The sequence below is a fragment of the Malus sylvestris genome, chromosome 10, assembly GCF_916048215.2.
Source record: "Malus sylvestris chromosome 10, drMalSylv7.2, whole genome shotgun sequence".
NCBI lineage: Eukaryota > Viridiplantae > Streptophyta > Magnoliopsida > Rosales > Rosaceae > Malus > Malus sylvestris.
Window position 1 is genome coordinate 39,050,971 of NC_062269.1, and position 26,954 is coordinate 39,077,924.

Genomic DNA, 26,954 nt, shown 5'->3' on the forward strand with positions numbered 1-26,954 from the left:
CTCATGCGTAGGAGAGAAACTCTACCTATAACGGTAAAGCTATTATGGCGGTATCCCAAGTTACTCTTGCAACGTTAAGTTGGGATGTGTCACCATTACATACCTTTTTTTTGCGCGGAGCCATTTAGTACTATGATCTAGTTGTATTCTTTTTTCATTTGTAAGTGAGAGTTCTTAAGTTTGATTCTTGCCGAAACGAATTCCAACTAAATTATCATAGCTAGGCTAGCCTATTGTGAGGCTTAATTTACACTCATTACATCCTTAGTGTAGATAATATCGTATATATTTAAAAAAAAAACACCATATATCCCGAAGATATTATATCAAATTTCAAAAGTTTGCAAATCGCGAACACGTTTACCCCTAAGGTTCCGAGTTCCATTTTTCGCATTTTCCAGTATCGCTTGTATATAATGTTCTTAATGAAATAGAATTGAAACTTACCACATTAAGAAACCTTTATTCTTTGCTAAAATGTGAACCACCCTTTTGGCCTCTCTCTCCCCAAGTCAACCTTATCTTTGAGATGGTTGAAGGATAAGCACCAAAACAATGGAGGACACCACATGGGAGCAAAAACTCAATGCCCTAACCCACATCCTAATCAACCCTACAACCGCACCATCTCCCCACTCCCAGCTCTTCATCGCCACCCAAATCCCCTGCTACCTCAACTGGGACTACCCTCCAATCCTCTGCACCAAATCCGCCTTCCCTCCCATCCACCTCCAATTTGCCATCTCCCTCTTCCTCAAAAGGGTCTCCAGATTAGGGCTCCCCCAGACCTCCTGGAGGTCCAAGTGCCCTTACCAGCTGCCCCCGCCATTGGTCCTTGCAAAGGGCGTAGAGGAAGCTCAGTGGGGTGAGGAGCAGATGATAGAAAGGTTTAGGAAGAGGATGAGGAGAAAACGACTTGGTAGTAGTGTGAATCCTTTGCTTCCTATTTTGGTTCCCAATATGTTGTTGTTTTTTCTTCTTCTTTGGGACCCTAGTATCGAAAATTAGACAAATTTTAGGGTAGAGGCTTCCGTGTCGCGTTATCCCTTCACTCAAGACATACAAAGATTCCTGCATTCGGACCTGCCCGCATGAGCCCGTGTGGGATCCGAATACAGGAAGTTTTTCTTGAGTCTTGCGCGGACGAGTGACGCGACACGGAAATCCCTACCCTAAAAATGAAGTTGTACTAGCCTGGCCAAAAGTGGTTCTTGTTAATTTTATCTTAATTTGTATCTGGGTTTCTGGGAAATCTGTGTTTTATTTATGTTTACGGGATGTATAAAAGAATGAATTTGTACTAGCTTAGCTTTCAGCTGAAATCAGTAGTCTTTACAGATATATGTGTTGTTTATTTTGAGTGTTAGCTCCTCCACTTACTTTACAAAGCTACTCTGCAATAAAAAAATAAAAGAAAGGGACAACAAGAAAAAAGTGAAGAAATACAATAGCAAGTAGAAATGGAGAATCTTTATTTGTTACTGGTATTATATTTTAAGGAAAACTGATGAAAATGATTTGAAAAGTTTGAGTTTTCATGATAAGAACAAAATAAATCGTAAAGTAAATAGTATCATGATTGATTTTTTATTTTTTAGTGCAAAAATATGATTTTTCGTTAAAATGAACAGTATCGGAAGCTTTTCATTAAAGTTCTCATATTTTATTGTTTTTATCTATGTCTATATAGTACGTTAGGAAGAATGAGAAAGATAAATGCGAGGACATAAAACCGGTTGCAAAATAATCTTGTCTAAAAACACACTTTGAGATGAGAAACATAAACCCTATGGCGTGATGATATGAGAGTGATAGACACCCGGTTAGCAAAACGAATTCAGTCCTAAAGGCACACTGAGTAATTGTGATCCTCTTCAAATTTTTGTGTTAAGAGCCAACGGGTTCAAATATTCGGACCATTTATTTTAAATCTTATTGCCTCGTTAGTCCGTTTAGTAACTTACATCACACAAACCAAAAGTTCAGATCTCTCTTTTTCATGAACAATCCGAATTTCTATATTCGTTGGCTCCAAAATTCAAGATCCGGACGGGATCTCGATCCCCTTAGAAACACTAAAACTATGCTACCGCAAATGGCGCAACAGGTTTCACATCATCCAAGAAAAAGAAAAAGAAAAGTGTACTAAACATAAAGAAAAGGAAAAGGGGTTTTGGGTGCTTTGTCAAGCACAAACGTTGACAGAAGCATGTTCCATTGTTTAATTATTATATTCCTTTGTCCTGAGTCTAAGGGATGGTGGTGGTTGAGGAAGAAGAACCCTAATTTCCTCCCCAATGAGGAAGGAAGATGGAAGAAGAGAGAAAGGGGACTGATTGGCCCACCTTTGCGTCAATCAGTTGCTTCAATCTGTAACTGCTGTAACCAAACACTGAAGACTTATTCTCACATGGCTACTCACATTAGTTGGCACACACCACTTACCACGCGCAAAACTTGAATACCAAATGTCATTGCCAATGTAGGTCACTGGTTTAACGTCATTTTTTCAAAAAAAAATCAGCTGGTGACTTTGTCACGACAATCCATATTTTCGAGGTCGGAAAGATTGACAGAGACATTTCAACCTCTTCTTGACCACTATAGTGTTAGGGATCGAACCCATGACATGCCGTGTGAAATACGGGCTAGAATTCATCCTTAACCGTTGGTGTAACATTCCACATCATCTAGGGGAATGGATCCTGTAAGCCTTATATGTATATTCTCATCTCTACCTAGCACGAGGTCTTTTAGGAGCTCACTAACTTCGGGTTCCATCGGAACTCCGAAGTTAAGCGAGTTCGCGCGAGAGCAATCCCATGATGGGTGATCCACTGGGAAGTTCTTGTGTGAGTTTCCAGAAACAAAACCTTGAGGACGTGGTAGGGGCTTAAAGCAGACAATATCGTGCTATGGCGGAATTGAGCCCAAGATGTGGTGGAGGTCCGGGCCGAGATGTGACAGTTAGACTACCTAGTGGTAGTTAAAGTCATTTTCTTTGTTGGTGTAAGTTGAGTGCAACTTACATACAACGGAGATATATTATATTTGTATATTTCTCACTTATAATCAATTACGAAAAGAGTACATTCTCGTTTCAGGTAAAAAATTTGTCCGCTAGTCATTTACTCTAGAAAATCGAAGTTAAGTATGCAATGTTTAAATTTAAATTGGGTTACTACAGAAAACAAACTTACATAATGGGAAATGGGAAATCATATATAGGTTAATTAAAGACAATGTTGTGTGAATTTTTCACCATTTGAGGCAGCTTTTTCAAAAGTTTTATTTACTGCTTTAAGACCAACCCCTTTTTTCTGTCTTTATTTTCTGCCTTTATTTTCTGCCAGGAAGGTGCTAAATAGGCTTTTCTTTTTCTTCCTTCCGTTCTTTTGGCTTTGTGATACCAATTGAAATGGTCTAGGGTTTTTGGTGGGGAAGGCAGAAGCTGGTGGTGCATATATAATCATGGAAGAAGTTTCTTTTAACCTTCCACCCTTTTTTTTCCCTTAAAAATTCACCTGTAAAAATAATAAAATGTGACATAAATTGGAATTGAAGAAGATACAACCAACCACAAAAACTTCAATATCATCTTTATTTTTTCACTTTTTTTATGGTAATAACTTAATAATTTAAGAGTTGTTTGATAATCATTTCATTTCTAGTTTTTAGTTTTTGGTTTTCACTGTTTTGAAAACTGCAAATAGAAGCCTTGTTTGGTAACTACTTTTAGTTATTAAAAAAAATGAAAACTAAAAGTTGAAAAACTATTTTCTTGAGTTTTTACTTCTTGGTTTTCTGTTTTCGTTTTTTTTTTTTTAAATCTGAAAATAGTTATTAAACAAGATTTTAGTTTCTTAAAAAGTGAAAAATAAAATTAAAAAACGAAATGGTTATCAAATGACCCCTAACTAATAGATAAATGCAGTAGTTGGGATGTAAATATTAGCAGATGAGCATGTTATGAAGTATATATCCATCTTCTAGTCACTATTTTTGGACCATATGACAGATGAGATTGTTACGAAGTATCTATCCATAATTAATTCATTTAAGTTTTGTAGTTATGCAACTTAAATGACTAAACACAAAGTTAAATTGCACAACCTAATATGACAGCATTGCAAAACCAATCACGCACTATTACGTTAATACGCGTGATTGACATACCATCACAATCACCTCCACCGTCAAGATTAGAACACGAATCAATCTTCACTGGCAGTAGTCTGCTTTTCCGGTAAATTTGACCAAGCATACAAGTGCTGCGTGCACCATATGATATCATATGCTGTGTCTGCCCTACCAACACCACAATCCACGCATAATTACACGGCCATATCAATGATGTCGATGTCATGCTTCTTCTTTGGCACGAGTTTGACATCTTCGGGATCTCATTGTTCGGAACCTAAAATTAGTAAATTCAGACTATTCAAATTAAATTTGATAGTCATCATTAACTTATTTCACTGATCATCTCACACAAATCAAGAGCCCGAATCTCTCTCTCTTGAACAGTCCAAATTTGTTAGTTTTTAGCCTCCGAACAGTGAGGTTCGGAGAGGTACTCAACTCTTCCGTCATCATTTGCATTTTTTTCCTTCCAAAATGATCCTTTGTGAATTGTGATATTGCAATGCAGATTGCATCCTTCCTTCTTCTTTTTTTTCCCTCGGCTTTAGGGGACATCATGAGCACCCTCAATTAAAGTTCACATTCCCTTATTAATTGTGTTAGCTGGGTTGTTGTTGTTCTCATTCATCTTATCATATAATCGGCTTGCTTAGAATGAAAGAATAATCAATGGTCATAAGCAAATTTCTGTTAGCAAATGCTTATTACACCGTATTAAAGAAGAAAAACTTCGGTAGTGCTGTTTTACTAGTGCATTTCTCACATTAATATGAGGTCCGGTGGACACTAAAATACAAAGAGAGTTTATACTTTTGTGAGAAATATTTTACAGATAACGTCATTGAGGTGTCTCTACTTAAGTTTTTCTCCTCTTATAAACCAAGTTCAAAGCCAAATGACAGGTTTTTGTAGATAAAATTAAAATGGGAATGTGGCTAACGGGGATGAGATCAATTTTTAACATGAATAATCAATGAAATAGAGTCTAAAGAGCCAAACAATTCGAAATTAGATCATCATCATATCTCTACCTCAGGATTAGATGGGCTTGAAAAACCAGGCCATTCGAGAGAGAGAGAGAGAGAGAGATGAGGAGATGAGGGCGTGAGTTTGTGAGTGAGTTAGGCCAGTAAAATGGGTTCATAGAACCGTAAAATTTAAATCAAATGGTCTAAATTTCCAAATCCGTCTGCTCTGAGGCAAAGATTTGGAAATGATCTCATTCCAAACAATTCCAATAGTCTTAACAAAGAAAAAAAAACTTACTAACTGGAAAAAGGAGCAAAGTGCTCAATTGTATCCAAAGTGGGGACCAGAAACCATCACTCACCTCCACCCCATTTTGCACCTAATGAGTTGAAAAAATTGGTGGAGAAAAAGAAAAAGGTCCTCTATATAAACAATGCAATACCCACTAGCTCTCCCTGCACTACAACACTCCCACACTTCTCACTTCACATCACAGCAGTTGCCTCCCACAACAATTGCCACTCATGGCTCCTCCTCCTCCCAAATTCTTCTCTCTCCTCTTCCTCCTCTCTCTCATCCTCTTCTCTCTCCAAGCTCAAGCCAGAGACAGCCAATTCTTTAGCAAAGTCGCCAGCTCCAACAGCAACAATGTGAAGGAATCAGAGCTCCCAAAAACAGAGTCCCCAAAAACAGAGACTCCAAAAACAGATTCCCCTGTTTTCAATCCAGAAAAAGAGCTAGAGCCAACTTTTGTTCAAGAGACTCAAAACGGATACGGCCTCTACGGCCATGAGTCCGGCCAGCTGCCTCCTGCCACCTACGCCACCGAGACAGAGAAGCAGCACACTACAAACTACCCCGAAAGGTACAACACCCACTACAATCCCAACAAAAACAACTATTACAATGGGAACAACTTTGAGGCCAACCCTAATGGCCTCAGTGACACGAGGTTCGCTCAAAGCAGCTACACCACCACCTCTGCCACCCCTAACAACGACCAGAACAACAACAACTTTGAGGCCAACCCTAATGGCCTCAGCGACACGAGGTTCGGTCAGAGCAGCTACACCACCACCACTGCCACCCCGAACAGCTACCAGAACAACAACTACTACAATTTTGAGAAGCAGGGGATGAGTGACACTAGGTTTTTGGAGAACGGCAAGTATTACTACGACGCGAGAAGCGAGAGCAACTACAACCAGAACCAGTATGGAAACTCTAGGGTTGTGGACTCGAAAAACTGGTACAATAACAGGCGTAATTACGGCAACGGAAATGCGAATCAGAACACCTATAACTCCATGGAAGAGTACCAGACTGAGGAGGAGCAACAGAGCGAAGATCAGTTCGTGCCATGAGACTTGTTTTGAGTAGTACCACTTTGCTGTGTTTTGATACGTATGTATGGTAATATGTTTGAGTGGAAAACAAAAGAACATGATTAAAGATAGATAAATGGTTTTACTAATGTTTATTTATGATATATATTGTCTCTATTTTTGCATGAAAATGCTCAAGTGTTCATGCTTTGAGAAAGATCAAGTTTGTGGACTATGAAAGAGCCAATAAAATGTATATTAGCTTCTTGCTACAACAGATTTTAGTGGGTTTAGTTTGATTTACAAATTTGGTTGATTGTTTTTAACGTAAAAGAGTGTTTTTGCAGGTGGTTAAGTTTTGGACAACGTCGATATTAGACTAATGAGTAGTAGACCGCTAATTTGTCTCTTTGAAAGCTTAACAACGATGGAATTACTAGTAGACTAAATACTCAACGTTGCTTTCAAGTTTTCAACGTGGCTTAAGTTAATTTTCCACTAATTAGTTGGTGAAAAGAGTATAATAGCTTTCGGTACTTCAATCTTTTGACCAAAAACTTTATCTTTTTCCCCCTTGTTTGGATGGATATATCATTTACTTTAGAAAAGTATCATACAATACGAATTTAGATCCGCTATGAACGTTAGTGTACAGAGTTTAAGGACCAAAGAATTTAGATCTTTGGTTTGTGGGACAGAGACAAAAAAAATTATTTGTGTTAGGTGGGTTAGCAAAACAAGTTAATAGAGAGCGTCAAATTCAATTTGAGTGGTATGTATAGTCTAGTCCTTGAGCTATAAACAGTGAGATCTTGAGAAGATCTATGCCTCATACAAGACCATGAAAATCCTCATTCTTCATACGCAAATGTAAACACGATTACAGGTATGTGGGTTGACATAGTACCCATGTTATGTCGAAATTGTGAATCCATGTCGAGGAATTAGGGCCTTGCATTTTAGGTTAAATGATTTTCGTCTCTTCATTCATACTTGTTGGTTTTGAGTTCGATGTTCGCATTTTTAGTATGGTATCAGAGATGGCTATTCACCTTTTGAAACATACATCAATCCATTAATCATAATATCCCACCCAATGGATGCATTTTAATAAGCAGTTATATGTGAATGAGGATCCTCTTTGTGAGGATCCTAGGGATCCTCAAATCATGTCCATTCATCGTACATCGTGTGGTTAAAAATTATTTTAAATATTTTTATTTTAAATTAAATATGAATAGTATTTGACAAAAACTGGCTTCACGATATACAATGAACAGACACAATTTAAGGATCCCTAGAGGATCCTCCTGGGTTATATGTTATAAACTAGCTCACGTGATTGGGACCATTCATAGGGTATGCAGTTGCTCTAGGAGATAAAGTTATTTTGCAATTTGGCCATCCAAAACAGCAAAAAGTAAAGAGAAAACCTAGCTAGAAATCAAAACACTTTAAAGTCTGTCAAAATTTAAAGGAAATTATTATCAACGCTCCAAATAAGTTATTTGTATTGAACAGCATAACAAGGAAACTGTATTTTAAAGAGTGTGCAATAACTATTTCGGAATGTCACTTATAGCTCTCAAATTTTAGTTTGGTTTCATTGAGTTTTCTATCTTTCCCATCCATGCAAGAAAGGCATGCATGTGGCATTTATCTCATAAGCTAACCCAATCAACTGGGGACCAAATAGGGGTAACTGCTTTCTCTAGCAGCAAAAGCAATTTTGCAAAGAGAATGCTAAGAAGACTCTCTCAAAGTGGGGTTCTTTATGAACTCTCTGTTATCTCACAATTTAACGTTAATGCACATGTCACCATTATAAAACATTATACAAAAAATATAAAATAACAAAAAGTCTATAAAAAATCTCACTTTTGAATGTTTCTTTATCGTTTTTCTATTGCAAATCTGGTAATGTGCCTTTATATGGATGCCCACTTCACCAAATTGTACTGCTATAGATCCAAATTATAGTATATAATTGCATCTGCTGCAGTACCAGCACTGATGATGAGGGAAAATGTGGGACGGAAGCCACCCACTACTGTTAGGTCCCCACACACACTCTCTCTCTCTCTATATGTATATATACTTAGAATCTTACTGTAAAGTAACATATAAAATCGAATGAAAATATACTTAACACAAAAGCCTGACTGCCTGCTCAAGGATTAAAGAAATTGGAGTGCAAGTATTGTTAAATAACTTAACTGTCACGAAGTGTTTGTAACTTTGTATATGTTTCTTTCTTTACGCGAAACTTGTGGCTAATCTCTTTACTCGCGTGATCTTTGTGTATGTTTTATCTTTCGCGTGTATGATGTATTTATCTTCCTCATCATGTAATATTCGCGTTTATTGTTTCACCTCACGTGATATCACAAGAAAAAAGAAACAGACATCAAAGTATTCAATTTTGGTTCCCTCCAATACCAAAGTATGAAACCTTCTAGGGTTGGATCCAATTGAATATGAACCCTCCATACGTGTGTGCTACTCTAAGTTGCAGGCCGATGAACTTTTCTTCAACCCAAGGATGGTTTTGAGGTTAGAGGTTCACCAGATGAAGAAAGTTAAGCCCATACTTTGTGGCGCTGCGTTCATGGGTCTCTCAAGAAAATACCAAATGTGCCTAACTTTATGTATGACAAGCCCAAAGTAATACCATAAAATCAAGAGGGGAAATGGGAATGACCCATTATGTAGCCCACTATGAACAGAAAACATTTCTCATGAACTTATCCGCGATCTTCAACTTATGCGGTGTGCATCAACGATTCAGAGTCGTTAATTAATTAAGTTTAATTTGAGGTTATTCTGATTAACAGTTCTCAAACTTTGCACGCCTAATCAGCAAATGATAATTCTACGCCCCCATCATATAAATTGCGACATATACGGTAGCTAGTCACGCTCACGTGTGTCGTTTTGAATGCCGATCCTAATAACGAGTCACGCATGCTTCGAGTTATAAGATCAACTCACGTGTGCATGCGACGTTGACGTTAGCACTAGTCATCTATTCTATTCTATTAAGAGAACCTTTCTTGTCAACTGTTTGCCCTCTTTTTTTCAATTTTGCCCTCACATTTAAATACACAATGTTGACATGATAAGGGCAAAATAGTAATTTTTGTACTTTTTGACAAAATGACAATCATATCCCCATTATTTTCTATTTTGCCTTTACTTTTGATATACAATATTTACATAAGAATGGCAAAATGGTAATTTTGTATCAAAATATTTACATAAGATAAAAATATGCACTTATTAAGAGAAATTGTCTCACCATCATTTTTTCATACAGATAAGTGAAATCATGATTTTTTTTTTATAGTTTGAATGAATTGAAGCAGTTGCGTTTGAAGAAAAAGTAAGAAGAGGTGGACGGTTATTCACACATATAAAATTTGTGCTCTCTATTAGTAAATTATAAAGGAAAAGTGATGTGTGAGCTGGGATGCACATGAGATAGGAAAATAGTGTGTCGGCATCCAGGCTTGGATTTCCCAGAGGCGGGTCACTTCACTTGGTTGGCACATGGGGTTTGGCTGGCGGTAGGGGTAGTGTTGGATTTTCACTTTGCTACTTGGTACTTGCTGGCGACGAAATGAGTTCGGGTTTGTTTGGATGTGCTTTTAAAATGACTGAAAGTGCTTTTAGAGGAAATGTTTTTGGGTTCCAAAAGCACTTGAAGTATTTTTTGCAAGAAGCACCAATTATGTGTCTTTCTAGGAAGCATTTTAAGTGATTTTTCAGGATTTACTTGAATTTTAACTAAGGATTGGTTTTAAAAACATTTTCACCAAAAACGCTTTCAGTCATTTTAAAAGCATATCTAAACGAGTCATTTCAACGTTTTGTGTATCTTTGTTTGCCACGTTCGGGGAACTTGATTCTGACCATTTTTGTCCCTACTTAATCTACCAGAATAATCATTCTTCATCACCATTCACTTTCAGTTTTTCACCATTCACCTTCCTCGTCTCATCGCACCTCAAGCTACAGAGGCCATCCCTAAAGTTATCTCCGATCGAAAAAGGTTAAACACCGTTTTGTCTATAATTATAGTTTTACAAAAAATTATTTTTAAATAAATAATATCAGAATATACTCGTATACTATAGCACTCTTAATAATTAGTTTTCATTTATACTTTAATTAAACTACCTTTTAATGTTTCAAATGTAACAGTTGAATTTAAATCAATTATTGCAAGTTAGGCCTCAAAAAAGAGGCTAAGAGGGAGCTACATTTGACTAGTTTGAAACCCCTTTGGCCAAATAAGTCTGGCAGGCTTTATAAAATTATAGTCAGTCATTGGTTGGATATAAGTTTTTTTTTACAAATCATGTCATTTTTTTTAGCTTTTAGACCTTTGGGCTTTGTTATCTCAAATTTAGCCCTCATTCAGATTATCGATGACCAAAATCTCATTTCTTTATATTGTTTTTTTATATTTTAAAGACGAACAACTGGCGGCAAGCCACAGTTATCTATCTATTTCGAAGGTTGGAAAGACTCATAGAAGCATTTCAGCATTCCCATGGCCACAAGTCTGACTTCCGCACCAGCAGCGGGTTTTGAACCCGAGATCTCCAGTTTTTAGTTTTGAAAAAGCCTCGTAATCTGTCATTTATCACTAAACCACCAGCTTGTGTGGTTCGTTTCTTCATTTGTTGATTCAGGAAATCATCTTGAAGTACAAGTAGGGCATACCTCCTGAAATCCAAGGACATGAAATCAATGCAACATAGAGCAAAACAGGGTAACGAGTGAATGAGTTCAACAACCCAGATGTTGAATCCATCAAAAGGCAAAACCCCATATACCATTTTTGGTAATTGGTGGACAGTAGTGTTCGCAGGCCTTAAACTTCGAGTCACTGCGGGTTACAGAAGAACACAGCCAAAGCTGAGCTTGTCCTTTTACAATTTACAGATGCCTGTTTTAATCTGCAATTTTGACCTCTTATAAATGCATAATCCATTTTGGATACAAATTGAACTCGGTGTACTGTTTAAGTAGACACTTAAGGGCTTTACAGTTTCGTTCACTTGTAGGTAAGAAATTTCAGATTTTACTAATTTGAATCATGAGTTCAATATCTGATTATTATTATTGACGTAATTGTATAGAAAGAAAATAGGACCACCCTTATCCCGGTACTGTTCATGATCAGCCCTCCAACCTATTAGAAAGTTCTTGGAAATGTCCCACAACTTTTATGCAGATGCAGGTCCAAATTCCAATCATGCACCAACTAAGCTCCTGGGTTCAATTACTCCGTTCTTTCGTTGTCGCTCGTATAAAAAAACGAAAAATGGTTTTGTTTCGGGAGACTTTGGATGCGGTCCCTAGTTATGAACAGTCTTTGACTAAAACCTTATTGGTTTTCAATTTTTGATCCAAGTCCCTGAAATTAATTGATAATTTATTTCTATGTACGTTACTATATTTTTTAAATTAAAAATTAAAATTTATAGTTGTTTATAGTAATGAGATTTTAAATAAAAAACCATAATTTGTGGGATTAAAAATATTAAAATATAAATATACTATTGTGTGTGTGTGTGTGTAAACATGGGTACATTCATAAAAATAACCAAAAAATTATTGTATCAAAACATGGGTACATTCTTCAAAATGGGTACATTTAGCAAAAATAAAAATGGGTACAAATAAATAAATAAATATGGGTACAATACAAATAAAACTTTAAAAAATATGGGCTAAAAAAGAAATTAATATATGGGTACAAATTAAAACTGAAAGGAAAATTGGTACAAATTAAAAAAGGGTTGCAAATTAAAAATGGGTACAAACTAAAAATAAAAATATATGATAAAAAATTTAGCCATAAATATAAATATACTAATTGTAACATTTTTAATATTAAATGAATAAATTTAGAAATAAAAAATATTTTATTATTGAAATAATTAATGATATTATTAATACAAAGGACCTTGATCAAAAATTGAAAAGTAATAAGGTTTTAATCAATAGAGTAGTAAAAATAAGGATGAAAACCTAATTACTCCGTTTTGTTTCTGTCGAATTATTTTGAGTAGCAATCTGCACTCAATATTCGATCTTGATCATGATTAAATATCCGATTAATGTTAACATGTCATAATCAATAAGGTTGATTCCAACGTAAGGATATGTTTATACCATATTTAGGACCTCGTATTTAGATCTCGTACAAATACTCAGAGGATTTAAATGTAATTATATGATAAAATAAATGACAAATATGTAATAAGTGATGAGTCTTTATTCTATAAAGTGACTTCTCATCCTCACAATTTGAAAATGTCAATTCCTAAGGCTCCTCATCCCCTCTCAAAGCTCTCACTCTCAGAGCTCTCTCTCCCTCAGATAAATACATAACCAGTGTAGACATATCTCAAACCTTGGGGTGAACCATGATACATCTTTTGTTATTTACATTTCATGCAGATTCACGGTCGGATTTACGTTGTTCCAAGACCTCCGGTTTTGTGCATCAACATTTGACGCCGTCTATGGAAATCGACACGAAAAGTTATGTCGGTTCTCTCTCAATTTTTCACCTCGCCGTGAATCTGCAAAATCACAAAAATCTAGAAACAGAAAACACCCAAATCTCATTTAAGAGATACCAGTTTTTCCAATCACTTCCTAGAAAAACCCAGAAACATAAAAAATTCAGATCTGAAATAGGATATATAATTAACAACCCAAATTAAAACTGCAACATCACCTATTTCTTCTGTTGCTTCATCTATTTGCAGTTGGCTTTTGGAAAAGGTAGCAGAGATTGTTCAACAGCTTCAACCTCCTGACGTAATTACCTTAATAAGTATATTTTCTCTTGTCTCATTGAAGTCACCTAACCATTTGAGTGCCACCTGGCTTTTAAATTATTGTACTCGGATTCAATAATTATTAATTATTATTTCAATATTCAGCAATTGGTTTAGCGGGTTAAGTCTCTAGTTGATTTGATGAGGTATCCGATTTTTAAGGAGCTGAGGACGATATATATTTGTAGTGAGTTTGATTCTAAGTTGAAATCTACTGGACTTACGGGGTAACGGTGCATTGTGAAAGTATCTTTTGAATATCCTCAAGATTAGTGGTTAAACTGTGTATAGGACAGGTTGAGGGGTTGTGTGAATTTGCAGCTAAATTAAAAGGTTGAACTGGACATGTAGGGCCGTAGCTCATTTAATCACCTGATGTAGTATTTTTTATTTTAAGGAAGAAGTATAAAAACAAAACAAGCCTTGTATTTCCATATATCGTTTTCTCTCATCAGTGTGGGTATTCCGTTCTCCTGTGAATATATAGTCTTCTCCCTTCTTCTTCTTGGTCAAGCTCTTCAAGCCATGGTCACAGGCGTCGTAAGTACACATTCTGCCTGAAGGAGTTATAATTCTTTCGAATTTCGAAATGTGTATTTGTTTGTTAATGCTTTTGTCAGGTTTGTTTCTTATCTTATCTATGTTCTTGGTTCAGTGTTTGGATAGGATTATAGGACTGATGAGAACTGAACTCAGTCTGCTGTCTGCAGATGTGGGTTAGACTAGTTGGTCGGGGCAGTGCGTCCACTTCCTTGTACCTAAGTTCAAATCTCCTCCCCGTAGATTATAGTAGTTTTAGATATATGGTTTGCTTCTGGCTATGGTTTTGGTCACAGGCTCACAGTTGCTGTTATTGGATCGGTTTTGTTGAAAAAATTATTATTTCTGGCTTAAGAAAGCAGAACTGGAGACATGCATGCTCTTTCTGTATGAGTTCATTTTCAAGGAGGAGGAAGAAGAAGAAAATAGTGTAATTAATCAATCTTAAGACTTAGTTTTAAAGAAATGGTGTCCAATGTTCATCCCTCGGCTCGAAGAGATCATGATTGGAGCTTTTAATTTGCCAAAATTCAAGTTTCCATATCTTAATTATTCTCTGTGAAGCATGATTTAGATAACATCTGGAGTTTTCTCCCTAACATGTTTATCGAAAACATTAGTGTGGCAATTTCGACGCTCATATGCACTCCAAACTGAATATTTTACTACTTTCTCTTCACTCGTAGGAGGAGTATAGGGGGCTAAAGAACGAGCTTTAAATTGCTAGCCTAAAATTATTGGATGCGTACCATGTTGATGCTAGATTAAGATTGCTTTACTTTTCCAGTGATCTAACCCTGCTTATATTTTAATTTAGAGATTGGTTGAGCTGCAGACATAGAGAGCAGGTAGACCTAAACAATGCAACTACTTTACAGGTCTAATCCTTATTAATCAACTAATGGGGTTTAATTTTAATGATAACAATTAGGGATCTAATACTACTATTGATGATTCCCTCTCTTCCACCCTAATCCCTGCATTTTCATGCACAATCTTTGATCATTTTTAACAAACAAAACAACCAGGATTTGAGCCTAAAACCTGCATTTTTTCTGTTGCATTTCTTTCTGTAAATCCGCGATCCGCTAAACGTTGAACTGTTAAATCCCCAGGATCATGACATGCACCATGGATGGCCCCTAGGGCTTGAGATTATGAACGTGAGACTTAGAGTGGTGGAGAGCTTACCAGCTGCAGTTGTAGGGCGCCGGTCCTCGCACTTGCCCTCCGCCAGTTTCACCTCCTTCTCGTCCTCCAACCTTGACACCGAGGTAATCCTAACTGACTTTATTTCAAGTGATATGGTTTCCCACATTGCTAAATTGTTCCCTTGTCATGCAATGTGATTGTGTAATTCCCCAACTAGTCCTCAGCATCCTTCTTCCAAGACCACAGCACGTCACTAGGCCGTCTGATTGGGCTTCGAACGGGTGATAGAGGACGTTTGTACTTACCAAATTCCATTCGCTTCGAAGAGCACGAGAGGATTTCGATTAGGGGTTCGCATTCTGAGGTGTCTACGAGACATCGAGTAGACATGTCTCGGCGTATCTGCATACCGTTGCTGCTTTGTGCTCTAGTAAAGATCAGCAGGAGTAAGAACGAGAGCAAGTCAAAGAAGGCAAAGTTTGATGGCAGAGGCTAATTTCTACACTTCCCATACGATGAGAAATAAATTTCACTTCCTTATTATCGTGCCAAATTTCTGTAGCCATTTGTGTACTGAGTTATTCGTTGCGACTCCATATTTTATACAGTTGACATGCTGATTGAGAGTCCCGATGAATTTGAAATTGGACGAAAACATGAGAGTATAAAGTGTAATTTACCCAACAATAAACTAGACGGAAAACAAGGTTTAGCATTTCCCATTTGATAGAGAAAGCAAAATATATCTTCCTTCTTATTGGATTAACAAAAAAGAAAGACAAGTTATCAATTTCTTTAAATAGAAAAAAAACGAGTGATGGAGTCGACTAATCAAAGTAAGATCTTCTGCTTATGTATAGTGAACGTTCTTAACTGTTTGAGTTACAAATTAAACATCGTCGTCATTTGAAGTTCAAGATTGAGAAGTTCATATCCTATCATAAACTACTCTAACTAACAACTAAGGAGATTCAAACTTGAGTGCAAGAAAGCAAACACACTGTCTTAACTAACTGTCTTTACTAAGTTGAAGATTTAAAAGAAGAAAATTGTAATGTAATGAAGATTCAAACTGGGTCATAGAAGATGAGGACACTACTTACAACCGTTAGATCGAGACTGAACTTATACAATCCCTAATCACAGCCTTCTACTTAGTACCCCAATCATCATATGCCACCTCCTGCGCTCATAGGAGTAGACATACACCCGAAACACACCAGACCGCTCCTCTAAGGTCCCCAAAACCTTCTTCCCACGCCTCGCGAAATCCTAAAACCCCAAAAACCGTCAACCAGCCCACAACCATGTCGTCCTTCGCCGCCGCCAGATCCGTCCTCCGCTCCTCTGCGGCTCGAACCACCGTGGCCTCGAGGCTTGCCTCCGCCCCCAGACCCAAACCAGCCTCCTCACCATTTCGCGTGCCCAAACCAACCCAAAGCCTCTCGGCTCCTCGCATTTTCAGGTAAATCGAATACTCATCAATCCCTAAATCTCATCACTTTCAGTATTAATTGTAATTATGCATTTGAATTGTGTTTTAAAAATGTGTGATTTGTTGGTTTGAAGGTCGCCTGTGGAGTTGAGCTGCTGCGTGGAGACGATGCTTCCGTACCACACAGCCACAGCCTCTGCATTGCTCACTTCGATGCTCTCCGTCTCTCAGCGCTCCTACGGTTGGACCCCCGAAGGTATTGCCTCTTTTCCTTTCGATTTTTCGATTGATGATTCGTGATGGGTATTTGCTGAATTGCATTATTTGTGGCATTGAACTTGGAAATTGCTTGTCTGCTCGATTACTTGTTTCTTGTTCTATTCATGTTCTTTGTTTGTGCATTGAGTTGTTCAATTTTGGATGTTCGAACCAATTGGCAATCGTAATTGTCATAAGCAAGGCTGTGAATTGAATGGACAAAACGTTTGCATTGTAGTCTTTCTGTGTATTGGTTGATGATTGCTTGTCTGTGGTCTGAAGTTCGAGTACTGTGGTTTCCTTTAATTGCAGAGTGTTATCTCTTTTGTTCTTGAAGTAAAATCGGGGGTCCTTTAGTGATTCGTTACTTGTCATCTAGCTTAGAATTATAAGGAATGCGGGTCATTCAGCATTACTTCAAGTCTATCTTTTAACTATTTCTATTTTAATTTTTGCATAAGGTATTAAGGTGCATTAAGATGTGGGCATGCTCAAAAGTTTTAACATTTTGGCTACAATGATGGCCTAATTGTTTCAAATTCTTCAACTTTCTTTTCTTTTTGTTTGTCTGAGAAGGGGGGTGATGTTAGATGATCATGGCTGGAAGACTTAAAATCAGTGAGACAATCTTTTTGCCTATTTTGTTCCAAAATTTCTTCCTTTTCTTTTGGTGTATGATCCCTCTCATCTTTCTCTCTATCTCTTCCCGTCCTGCACAATGAAAGAATGCATATGCTTTTTCTTTTGTAGGGCAAGACAAGACTAGATGAGGATCAAGCATCAGATATGGAGTGACTTGGATTTATTTTTGTTGTCGACTTCTCTTTAGTAGATTAGATAAGAAGACTAGCAGTCTACAATTATCTTTTGTTGACTTCTATGTGTAAAATTGGGTTTTCCTCCAATACAACAGTTGTATCCCTTGCACAAATGTGCTTTTTGAAAAATTTGCATTCACTGATGATGAATTAAATCACTAATGTTTGTATGCTGATACGAACCATGAAACTTTGAATGGCAATGAAAACTCTAGCTAAACTACTTTTCTTTGTTATTTGTTATTCATGGCAGCATAGACGTATAAGGATAGAATTAGTAATAACACTGATTTGTTGTATTCACTCAGATTGCAATGATGATGTATGATGAATGTCAGAGGGTTCGAGCAAAGTTTTATGTACTTGCGCTCTAAGACAAGGTGGTGAATAAAACTCTTAAATTTCTTGATGTAAAAGGAACTAAAAATTAAATTGGTGCTTCCTAATGGGTTTTTGGTTTAAAGTATTTTATCTATTTGTAGTGTGATGATGGTGATGAAAAATGACAACAATGATAGTGTTTCCCAATTAATTAGGTCAAGAACTGCACTTTTGTACATTTCGGTTTCACTTCAGTTGATGGTTTCATTGAGTTTTTTGTAATATAACTGTATAAATCACATATTTACTCTTTACTAGAAGATACACTATACTGCCTGGCTAATAATTGGTCACTTTTGGTGTCAAATTTCAAGGGTGATGGGTGTGTTAGATTCTTCTACATGCCGAAATCTGTTAATTGCATAATCATATTTTGCTTCAACTTTGACTCTAACTCATATAGACAAACCTGGATGTAGAATATTAATTGTATTCTTCCCTCTAATTTGGCCTTCTGTTTCCAAATCCTTCCGAAGCTGCTTCTCGTCTTTTGACTATGCCTGTTTCTTTGTTTAGGGCTGTGATGCTTCCTCATTAGCAGACTTCAAAATTTGGCTCGGAGACTTACCACGTTGCACTTCTGTTTACCTTGCTTATGAAATTTAAGTTGTGAACCTAATTGTTTACTAGGAAACAAATGTCTGAACTCCTGCTTTTGTCCAATCACGTACTACGCTTTCATATGAACTGCAAATTATTGGCCATAATGGCTGCAAGTTTCTCAGTCTTCATAAAATTTACGTTTTTCTTTTCTTTCATTGTAGATGGATGATTGTTATCTGTTGGGATGCAGTGCATTGGTCGTAGTTTTCATGGATTTCAGTGGACTTTGTAGGAGGACTTGCTTGAGACTTGAGGCATGCTTCATCCTAGTTTAATCCACAGAATTATGCTTGTTCTACAATCATTCACGTAAGTAGATGCCATGATGATGATTTACGTTGTCTTTATAATTTAATTTTTCGATCTTGGAATCCTGATGATATGACGAGGTTGAGGTCAAACGTTTTGATGCAATTTCCAATCTCCGGTCTTCTAGATATGTTTTGCGTTTTAGGTAAGGTATAAGCCAGTTTAACATATTCCATGTGAAGTTGTGGAGACCCCTAGGGTGGACCACGTGTAGAGCAGCCGGACCATGGAAGTTGTCCGGCTGCTCTCACAAACAGAGCCCCTTGCGTTTTGGTAGTTCCATTTCAGTTTTACTGAAGTTTCTGTCTCCGAATTGTTTGAAACCCCTAAACAATCTTACCGTGAAGCACGGTAGTTTCTATTAATTATGTTTCACCTAACGCACTGGTCGGTCGGACTTGGAGAAAGCTGACCAAGTCGTCGGACCTCCTTGGTCCACGTAGGGTGAGAAGTTTGACTTCATGAACCGGCCAAATTTCTGATTGACCTACACGTAAGTCCTTTTGAGACTTTAAATTTTGAAAGATAAATCTCAAAGGAAGTTGAAAGCAGTTTGACTACCTGTAACCAAATTCAATCAAGACTCCTAACATGAAGAACCAAATTCAATCAAGACTCCCAATATGAAAACCACCATGGAGTGGCATAGTGGTTAGCGATGGATTTCAAGTTCATATTTTACGTGACACGTCTTGGATTTCATTCTTGATGTTGGGAAATCATATGATGGTGATCAGGAAGATGTTGAAAAGTTTTTATGAGTCTTTCGGTCACCTAAAAGGTAGATTGTTGTGACAAAATCACCATTTAATCTCCTTTTAAAAAAAGCCCGTTGAAGAAGAAAATGTGACTATTTAAATTACATTTGATATACATAGTTACAATTTTTAATACGGTTACGGATTCAATTTTGAATGGCAGTTTTACTAAAGTTTTTTTTCCTCGAGTAAAGTGAAAACATCCACTCCAATTTGTGAACAAAATGAAAGAATTCATATGATAATAATTAACTGAGTCTAGATTTTGAGAAGATCCCCACCTGATTATTTCGTCCCAAATCTCATTACTAAAATAAGAGAGATTTAACGAAATATTTTCGATGCTAATCATTTTAATGAAATATCATATTTTTATATTTTTCTGATACTATTCATTACAGCTTTATTTATCTTTTTTTCATTAAAATTAAATTTTTTTTGAACTTTTGTTAGTTTGCCTCTCAAATATCCCATTGGCGGTTTATTGTCTTAATTAGACCGCCAAAACTATATATACAAGGACGAGAAATGCGATATCTTTTCGCATTTGCTGTACGTCGGCTCCGACACTCAGTGCTGACCACATAAATTAAATATTATTCCTGCACTTAATTACCCTTAATTAATATTTAAAGTCAGTCGTCTAATTATCCATTGTATTTATTTATTTATTTATATGCTTCCAGAATCTTCATATATCCAGAATATTTTAGTTTCTAAATAAATTTATATATATAATTCTATTTATATATGCTTCCGGCCTCCTTCCTCCTCAAATATCTCTCCGTCTCTCTTTCTCCGTTGGTATTTTGGAGCACAGAGATCAAAACTTCAACAAATATTTCAGAGAGAGAAAGAGAGAGAGAAAAACCCAAATAACAACCACCGGCTTTACAAATTAAACATTTTCTATAATTTGAAAGAAAATCTTTTATCCAGAGTTAAAATTTAAAATCAATCAAAGAGCTCAGCTTTAGCACCTGATCGATCGAATCGAACCGTGTCGAGTCGAGTCGAATCCGTCTTCAATGGACTCCGAGTTCTGGACCTCCCGCCTCGCCGCCGCCAAACGCCAGTACACGCTACAGCACCACCACCAGAGCTCCCACTTCGGTCCGTACGCCCCTCTTCCTCCTCTGTTCTTGTTTTTCATTTCTCATCTCTATTTACTAGTTTTTCCTCTCTTTTTTTTTTAAATTAATTTCTTGGAAAATAAATATTATAGATCGGTTAAGCATCGATGATTTCGAGGTAGAAGACGATGTCCGACCCGACTTCCCGTGCCCGTATTGCTACGAGGACTTCGACATCGCGTCCTTGTGCTCCCATCTCGAAGACGAGCACTCCTGCGAATCTAAAACCACCGTACGTTCTTACTTATTGTCTTTTTTTCTGTTCGATTTAGTTTTTGTCGCATAAAGTTTCATGATTTGGTTCCTCTGGAAGACAAAGTTATCATCTTTGTTTTTCGTGTCGGTCAAATGTTATTACCCAATTTGGAAATCGTTGATTGACTTTTTGATTCATCAAAGGAAGCATGCCACTACATAACTGCTTAAAAATCGTACCTTTTCCTCTTAGGGAAAGAAAGAACAAAGATTATGGTTCTCTTTTTCCTGAAATGTTTGAAAGGATTCATACCATGGTGAAACAAATTGATTTTGTTTCTGTTTTCGGTTGATTGCATGAGGAGTTAAATATAACCGAATGTCCGAGATCAGCTAAATCGGGTACATCTTGTATATGCAAGCATATGATGTGTTGGTACCACACATAATGGGCCTCAGACTTTGATACATTGGGCCTCATTACCCAGCTCATATGATTATGTAAAAGGAGGAGCCCCTTATTCTATAAAAGGGGACTCCCTCCCCCCCTCACAAAGGGGACTCAGTGAACCCAACAGAGGCCAATTCCTAGGCCTGAAGCCTCTCATCCCCTCTTAAAGCTTCCTCACACCCCCTAAGCTCTAAGCTCTCTCTCCCTCACTTCTCAGAGAAATATAATACAATCAGTGTGGACGTAGCCCAAACCTTGGGGTGAACCACGATAACTCTTGTGTCATTTACATTACTTGCAGATTCACGGTCGGATTTACGTTGTTCCAAGACCATCTGGTTTTGTGCATCAACATTTGGCGCCGTCTGTGGGAATCGATACGAAAAGCTGTGTCGGTTCTCTCTCAATTTTTCATCTCACCACCGTGAGACCCTCACAACCTCCACCGTGAATCTGCAGAAAACCAAAACTCACGGACCAATCACATCATCCGCCTCTCTCTCTTTTTTTTTCTCTGTCCTCTCTCTCTCTCTCTTCGCTCTGAGAACCCATGGCGGAGCCAGAACCAACTGCCGCGTCGCTGATGGACAAAATCTACAGCCACCACTCCTCGTCTTCGTCCGACTCCGACAATGACAAGAAGGCCAAGCACACTGCCGCCATCAAAACCACTCAAACCTCAGACTTGACCGTTGTTGTTGAGTCACTTGAGAATCTCAATAACCCAGTTCAAACCCTTCTGCAGAAACGAAGATAAAACTCACTGCATGCAAAGACACAAGCTTTAACAAATTCCCACTTCGGAGAGTTCCCAGATCGTGAGAAATGGCAGCTCTCGTTCTCAAGGCTGCGCAGGATGGCTCCGGCGATTTCCGGACTGTGCAGGAGACCATCGACGCCGTCCCTCTGCAAAACCCGTCGTACCGTGATTCTCATCGCTTTGGAAATCTGCCGGCAGCCGGTGTGCGTGCCCAAGATGAAGAACTTCATCACGCTCGCTGGCCTGGCTCTGAAGCTCACTGTGCTCACCTGAAACAACACCGTCACCAAGATCGAGCACCACCGTTTCTCTCTCGTCCACCCCTCGTCTAGAGAGAGAGAGAGAGAGAGCAAGAAGGTCAGAGAATATCGCAGAAAACCGTATCAATTATGGCTGCGAGTGCTGTGACGGAGAATGAAGCACTGACCACACAAGCTCCATATGCTCCTGTCATTTTTTAGAGGAGAGTCAGGAGTGACTTGGAAACCAAACTTCTTAAACCATATATGCCCAGAGCATTGGTTGCTCCAGACACAGACCATCCAACGGGAACAGTCAGCCATCAGCACCGTGACATGAGTGCTCTTCAGCAGCGAGCAGCCGGAGCAGCCCATTTCAGTTCCCGTTTTGCCCTCCGACACTCTGACCATGGTTTTCCAGGCAGATGGAATAATACGGATGCAACCGGAGTGAGGGTAGCAAGCTCTCGGGGAAGAAAATGGCCGAAAGAGCCAGGCATGCTGTTTATCTTTTGACTCAGTGGGGAAGAAAGTCTCCAACAACATCATTTCCATACCCATCTGTGTTTTTCCACTCATGATAATTTTGAAAAAGATAAGATAAGGGAAGAGCCCTTGTCGGTCAGATCCACACGTGAAAAAAGATAAGTCATTCACCTAATTCAATTGTTTTTATTATTTAATATTTATCAAATGGTACAGGTTATTGTGTGATGGTGGAACAATGATGATATCTTTTTATTATTTAATATTTATCAAATGGTACAGGTTATTGTGTGATGGTGGAACAATGATGATATCTTTTTATTATTTAATGTTTATCAAATGGTACAGGTTATTGTGTGATGGTGGAACAATGATGATATCTTTATTTTATTTTTTGAATGTTTTCCACTAACTGATGGTGGGTTTACAACAGATGCTGAAAGTGGATGTGGGTTGCCACACCCATGCATTTTAAATTATGTTGAAATTATCAGCTCAAATCCAAAAGAACTAATCCACTTTTATAACCTAAAACTATGCTATAATACGCATGGCAAGGTTTTACACTTATAAGAAATATACATATTAAATAATTGTTGTTACCATATTTCTTTTACGTATTTATTATATTTATTCATTATACGCTCATGATTATACTGTCATTTATTGTCAGGAATTATTGAGCAACTAGGTCCACTGATCAACATTGTTGCTGATTAACGAGGTCTACCAACTTATAGACTGATGAGCCACGTGCTTGTGGTGATCTCTTGTCTGACCGGACATCCACTTGCTCGGACATTCACTTATTGGGATACCTATGTGCCTGGACCCAACTCGATGACCCTACAGATAGTCCCAACTCGATGACCCTACAGATAGTCCCAACTCGATGCCCCTACGTATGGCCCCGATTCAAAGACCCGACTTGCGGACCCGATCCGCGGATCCGACACATAGACCCAATATGTGAACCCGACAAGCAGACCCGAGTCATGTCGAGAATCAATTCATACTGAGTGCATGTTGACATAAAGTAGATACTTGCAATAAGGAATACCACGAGCCGAGCTGCCTCGCCGCGAGCATAGCCTCTAGCCGAGCAGCCTCGCAACAAGCATCGCCTCCAGCCGAGCAGTCTCGTAACGTGTGATACCTTTAGCCGAGTATTGCTTTATATTGAGCATTACCTTAGGTTGAGTATTGGTTCAAGACATCTAGCCAATTCGGCCCGTACATGAATTGGATTTGAATTCTCCAGCCAAAAGACTCTCTTGACTGAAGACTTGGGGGACTACTGTTGGTACCACACATAATGGGCCTCAGACTTTGATACATTGGGCCTCATTACCCAGCTCATATGATTATGTAAAAGGAGGAGCCCCTTATTCTATAAAAGGGGACTCCCTCCCCCCCCTCACAAAGGGGACTCAGTGAACCCAACAGAGGCCAATTCCTAGGCCTGAAGCCTCTCATCCCCTCTTAAAGCTTCCTCACACCCCCTAAGCTCTAAGCTCTCTCTCCCTCACTTCTCAGAGAAATATAATACAATCAGTGTGGACGTAGCCCAAACCTTGGGGTGAACCACGATAACTCTTGTGTCATTTACATTTCATGCAGATTCACGGTCGGATTTACGTTGTTCCAAGACCATCTGGTTTTGTGCATCAACATGATGCATGTCTTAGCTGAAAATGGATTTCGTTGGTTAAATGCGTGACATAACTGATTTTCGCACTCCCATTTTTTCACTCCGCATCGCTATCTCTTTGATTCTTGCCTTTGCATTGATAAAGCGAAGAATCAAGGGATATAAATAAAGGGAGGAGTGCCGAATGATGATTTATTTGATAGACCCTTCCATAGACTGAAATGTGTAGCTGGTTTATCTTCAGACAACTCAAACAAGCTGGGAAATGCATTTTCGGATTTTGTAGAATGCCTAAGGAAATAGGAAATTTATTCGAACTCTTGTTGCTCAAGCAACCTCAAATATTTTGATCCCTGAAATTGATGGCAGATGATACCGACTGATTTCTGGTTTTCATCTATATTTTATTTTTATTTTCGTCGATATTTCATGCAAGAAGGATTTATGCTGTTTTTACTTTCTCGTTTTTGCAGGTTTGTCCCATTTGCTCCGTTAAAGTTGCACGAGACATGTTAAGTCATATCACACTGCAGCACGGACACTTGTTCAAGATATCCTTTAAACTGGAATTTAGTGAATTGGTATTCCTGACAATATATCCATGTACAAAGGCTTGATTGCTCTTTTATTCCTTGACTGAATACCACTTGCAGAGATGTCGCAGATTGCGTAGAGTTGCTGTTCCTAATAGTCAGGCGCTGTCTCTCCTTGGACGGGATCTTCGTGAGGCTCATCTCCAGGTGCTTCTAGGGAGCGGTGGATATCGATCAGAAAATGCCAACGTGTCTAATGCAGCAGCAACCGATCCATTCCTGTCATCACTTATTTTAAATTTCCCTGCATCAGGAGCGGATGAAATTTCAAAATCTGTGGTAACCACTAATGAGGACAGTTCCGCAAAGAATGCGGGGCCATCACATATTTGGAAATCAAGGTACCATTTCACCTTTATTACGAACTGTGTTGTAATTGACTTGGGCTGCATCTTTCAATAGCCATTTAATTTTTCAATTATGATGCATTACATAGTTCTCACCATCGCACAACTGTTTGAATGCTGATTATTACCTTGTTGCTACCTTCCAATGTGTAGCGTAAATTTATTATTTCATGTATGGTTCTTTCTTTCATGCAAAAACTCGTTGTGCGTGTTATGGGTGCATCAAAATTTTTGGTTTAAAAAATCACCAAGCTTGGTCCTATAGTATGGCTAAACCGTGGGGAGGGGGACTGAACTCGGGTGCATAGGGAGGAGCATATCCACTCCCACGTATGCAGGGGTTCTCCTATTTAGGCAAGAAGAAAAACATGTTTATGAATTTACACATGATTAGTGAACCAAATCACTCAATTTATATGCATTTCTTAGTTCACCTAAAAGTACGAAGTACAAATAATGATAATAAATCAGGAGCTAATGTAGTCAGAACTGTTGGTGGTGAGGAGGATGATCCAATGATTCCCCATCTTTCCGGATTATTGATGGTGAGGAGAATGATCTGATTCCCCGTCTTTCCGGATTAACGCATGCGCAAGAGCCTTGAATGCTGTTCTTTGGATCTGAAATATGTCTCTCTCTCTTTTCTCAGTCTCTCTCTGTCTCTCTATTTCGCAGTTTTGATCCTTCCTTAAGTTATGAAGAGCGGGAGAAAAGGATTCGACAAGCTACTGGAAGAGCTGGTTTCATGCAAGATCTGTTTCTCTCAACACTGTTGGGTGACTAATTGGGGACAGTAAGTTATTCAAAATCTTGTTAAGGGGAACTTGTATGAGCGTAGCTATGAGTGCTTGATCAAAATAACGTGTCTATTGTTTGCGTTTTGAAGTAATATTCGTTGTTTTAGTTAATGGAGAAGATTAATTTATGATAGTTTACGGCTTTGTACATGATAAACGGGTGAATGAAGTTTTTCAGCAGATAAATCCGGTTCTGAATCTTCTGATCACCAAGGAAGACTTTCACTGCATTCTGTTGTTGAATCTAGTATCATTGAAAATTTCTACATCGGCTGGTATGGCAAGTTCTTGAATGTAATATCATTGGTGCCCCTATGTTCTTTTGGCCGGAAAATTTGTCCACAAATCTACATAACGGTGAAACTGAGTAAGATGGCGGTTAATCTTTGTTGGTCAGATAGGTGACGTGGTCGTGGTTGATGAGATTATTGGTAGGATAGAAAAATGGATAAACCATGGCTTGATCTTGACGTGGGTTTACCACCAAACAGAATGCCCATCCCTAGCTACGACAGGGATTGGACGACCACAACTTGGTATTGATGTCACTACAAGTATATTAGACAATGCCTTCGCTTAGGGCGCTGATAATAGCTTTTTAAAAAATTAAAAAAAAAAAAAGAAGAGTTTTTATCTCAAACGATTAAAAAATAAGAAAAACTAATAAAATAGACTTAAAATGAATAGTACAATGATTAATTTTTTAGTATAAAAATACGGTTTTTCATTAAAATGAATAGTATTAGAAGTT

At 38.0% G+C, this 26,954-nt stretch overlaps 5 protein-coding genes across 12 annotated transcripts; all 5 read left to right on the plus strand.

Moving 5' to 3' along the window:
- The first annotated feature begins 4 nt into the window (after positions 1-4).
- On the plus strand, positions 5-1,322 carry LOC126587160 (uncharacterized). The gene has a single exon (XM_050252147.1). The coding sequence runs from the start codon at positions 556-558 to the stop codon at positions 1,006-1,008; it is 453 nt and encodes a 150-aa protein (XP_050108104.1). The 5' UTR covers positions 5-555; the 3' UTR covers positions 1,009-1,322.
- A 4,238-nt stretch (positions 1,323-5,560) lies between these two features.
- On the plus strand, positions 5,561-6,714 carry LOC126587155 (protein E6). Its single transcript, XM_050252140.1, has one exon. The coding sequence runs from the start codon at positions 5,637-5,639 to the stop codon at positions 6,474-6,476; it is 840 nt and encodes a 279-aa protein (XP_050108097.1). The 5' UTR covers positions 5,561-5,636; the 3' UTR covers positions 6,477-6,714.
- A 6,961-nt stretch (positions 6,715-13,675) lies between these two features.
- On the plus strand, positions 13,676-15,615 carry LOC126587159 (uncharacterized). 2 transcript variants are annotated; one of them, XM_050252145.1, is made up of 3 exons: positions 13,676-13,837; positions 14,953-15,111; positions 15,207-15,615. In XM_050252145.1, the coding sequence occupies exons 1-3, from the start codon at positions 13,823-13,825 to the stop codon at positions 15,483-15,485; spliced, it is 453 nt and encodes a 150-aa protein (XP_050108102.1). In that variant the 5' UTR covers positions 13,676-13,822; the 3' UTR covers positions 15,486-15,615. The 2 variants fall into 2 exon arrangements, with proteins under 2 accessions (XP_050108102.1, XP_050108103.1); XM_050252146.1 differs by having other exon boundaries at positions 13,745-13,917.
- Positions 15,616-16,200: 585 nt separating this feature from the next.
- On the plus strand, positions 16,201-18,905 carry LOC126587163 (protein NUCLEAR FUSION DEFECTIVE 6, mitochondrial). 6 transcript variants are annotated; one of them, XR_007610996.1, is made up of 4 exons: positions 16,201-16,454; positions 16,559-16,680; positions 17,809-17,880; positions 18,646-18,905. XR_007610996.1 is itself a non-coding variant. In XM_050252152.1 (4 exons), exons 1-3 carry the CDS (start codon positions 16,297-16,299, stop codon positions 17,264-17,266), a joined length of 288 nt encoding a protein of 95 aa, XP_050108109.1. In that variant the 5' UTR covers positions 16,201-16,296; the 3' UTR covers positions 17,267-17,300; positions 17,433-17,655. The 6 variants fall into 6 exon arrangements, 4 of the variants coding, with proteins under 4 accessions (XP_050108109.1, XP_050108110.1, XP_050108107.1 ...); XR_007610995.1 differs by lacking the exon at positions 18,646-18,905 and adding an exon at positions 18,398-18,600; XM_050252152.1 differs by lacking the exons at positions 17,809-17,880; positions 18,646-18,905 and adding exons at positions 17,259-17,300; positions 17,433-17,655.
- Positions 18,906-20,297: 1,392 nt separating this feature from the next.
- On the plus strand, positions 20,298-26,433 carry LOC126587157 (protein DEHYDRATION-INDUCED 19-like). 2 transcript variants are annotated; one of them, XM_050252143.1, is made up of 5 exons: positions 20,298-20,664; positions 20,777-20,916; positions 24,940-25,017; positions 25,114-25,400; positions 26,056-26,231. In XM_050252143.1, the coding sequence occupies exons 1-5, from the start codon at positions 20,580-20,582 to the stop codon at positions 26,096-26,098; spliced, it is 633 nt and encodes a 210-aa protein (XP_050108100.1). In that variant the 5' UTR covers positions 20,298-20,579; the 3' UTR covers positions 26,099-26,231. The 2 variants fall into 2 exon arrangements, with proteins under 2 accessions (XP_050108100.1, XP_050108099.1); XM_050252142.1 differs by having other exon boundaries at positions 20,304-20,664; positions 26,082-26,433.
- Positions 26,434-26,954: the final 521 nt, after the last annotated feature.

What these genes read in the sequence shown, in the direction of transcription:
- LOC126587157 (XM_050252142.1), top strand. Translation starts at nt 20,580, where the DNA reads ATGGACTCCGAGTTCTGGACCTCCCGCCTCGCCGCCGCCAAACGCCAG. An exon ending in AGCACGGACACTTGTTCAAG is followed by an intron (nt 25,018 to 25,113) that starts ATATCCTTTAAA and finishes ACTGAATACCAC; the next exon opens with TTGCAGAGATGTCGCAGATT. An exon ending in TCACATATTTGGAAATCAAG is followed by an intron (nt 25,401 to 26,081) that starts GTACCATTTCAC and finishes TCTATTTCGCAG; the next exon opens with TTTTGATCCTTCCTTAAGTT.
- LOC126587159 (XM_050252145.1), top strand. An exon ending in CCTCCAACCTTGACACCGAG is followed by an intron (nt 15,112 to 15,206) that starts GTAATCCTAACT and finishes TTCCCCAACTAG; the next exon opens with TCCTCAGCATCCTTCTTCCA.
- LOC126587155 (XM_050252140.1), top strand. Translation starts at nt 5,637, where the DNA reads ATGGCTCCTCCTCCTCCCAAATTCTTCTCTCTCCTCTTCCTCCTCTCT.
- LOC126587160 (XM_050252147.1), top strand. Translation starts at nt 556, where the DNA reads ATGGAGGACACCACATGGGAGCAAAAACTCAATGCCCTAACCCACATC.
- LOC126587163 (XM_050252150.1), top strand. Translation starts at nt 16,297, where the DNA reads ATGTCGTCCTTCGCCGCCGCCAGATCCGTCCTCCGCTCCTCTGCGGCT. An exon ending in TCGGCTCCTCGCATTTTCAG is followed by an intron (nt 16,455 to 16,558) that starts GTAAATCGAATA and finishes GTTGGTTTGAAG; the next exon opens with GTCGCCTGTGGAGTTGAGCT. An exon ending in CTACGGTTGGACCCCCGAAG is followed by an intron (nt 16,681 to 17,432) that starts GTATTGCCTCTT and finishes TTTCTTTTGTAG; the next exon opens with GGCAAGACAAGACTAGATGA.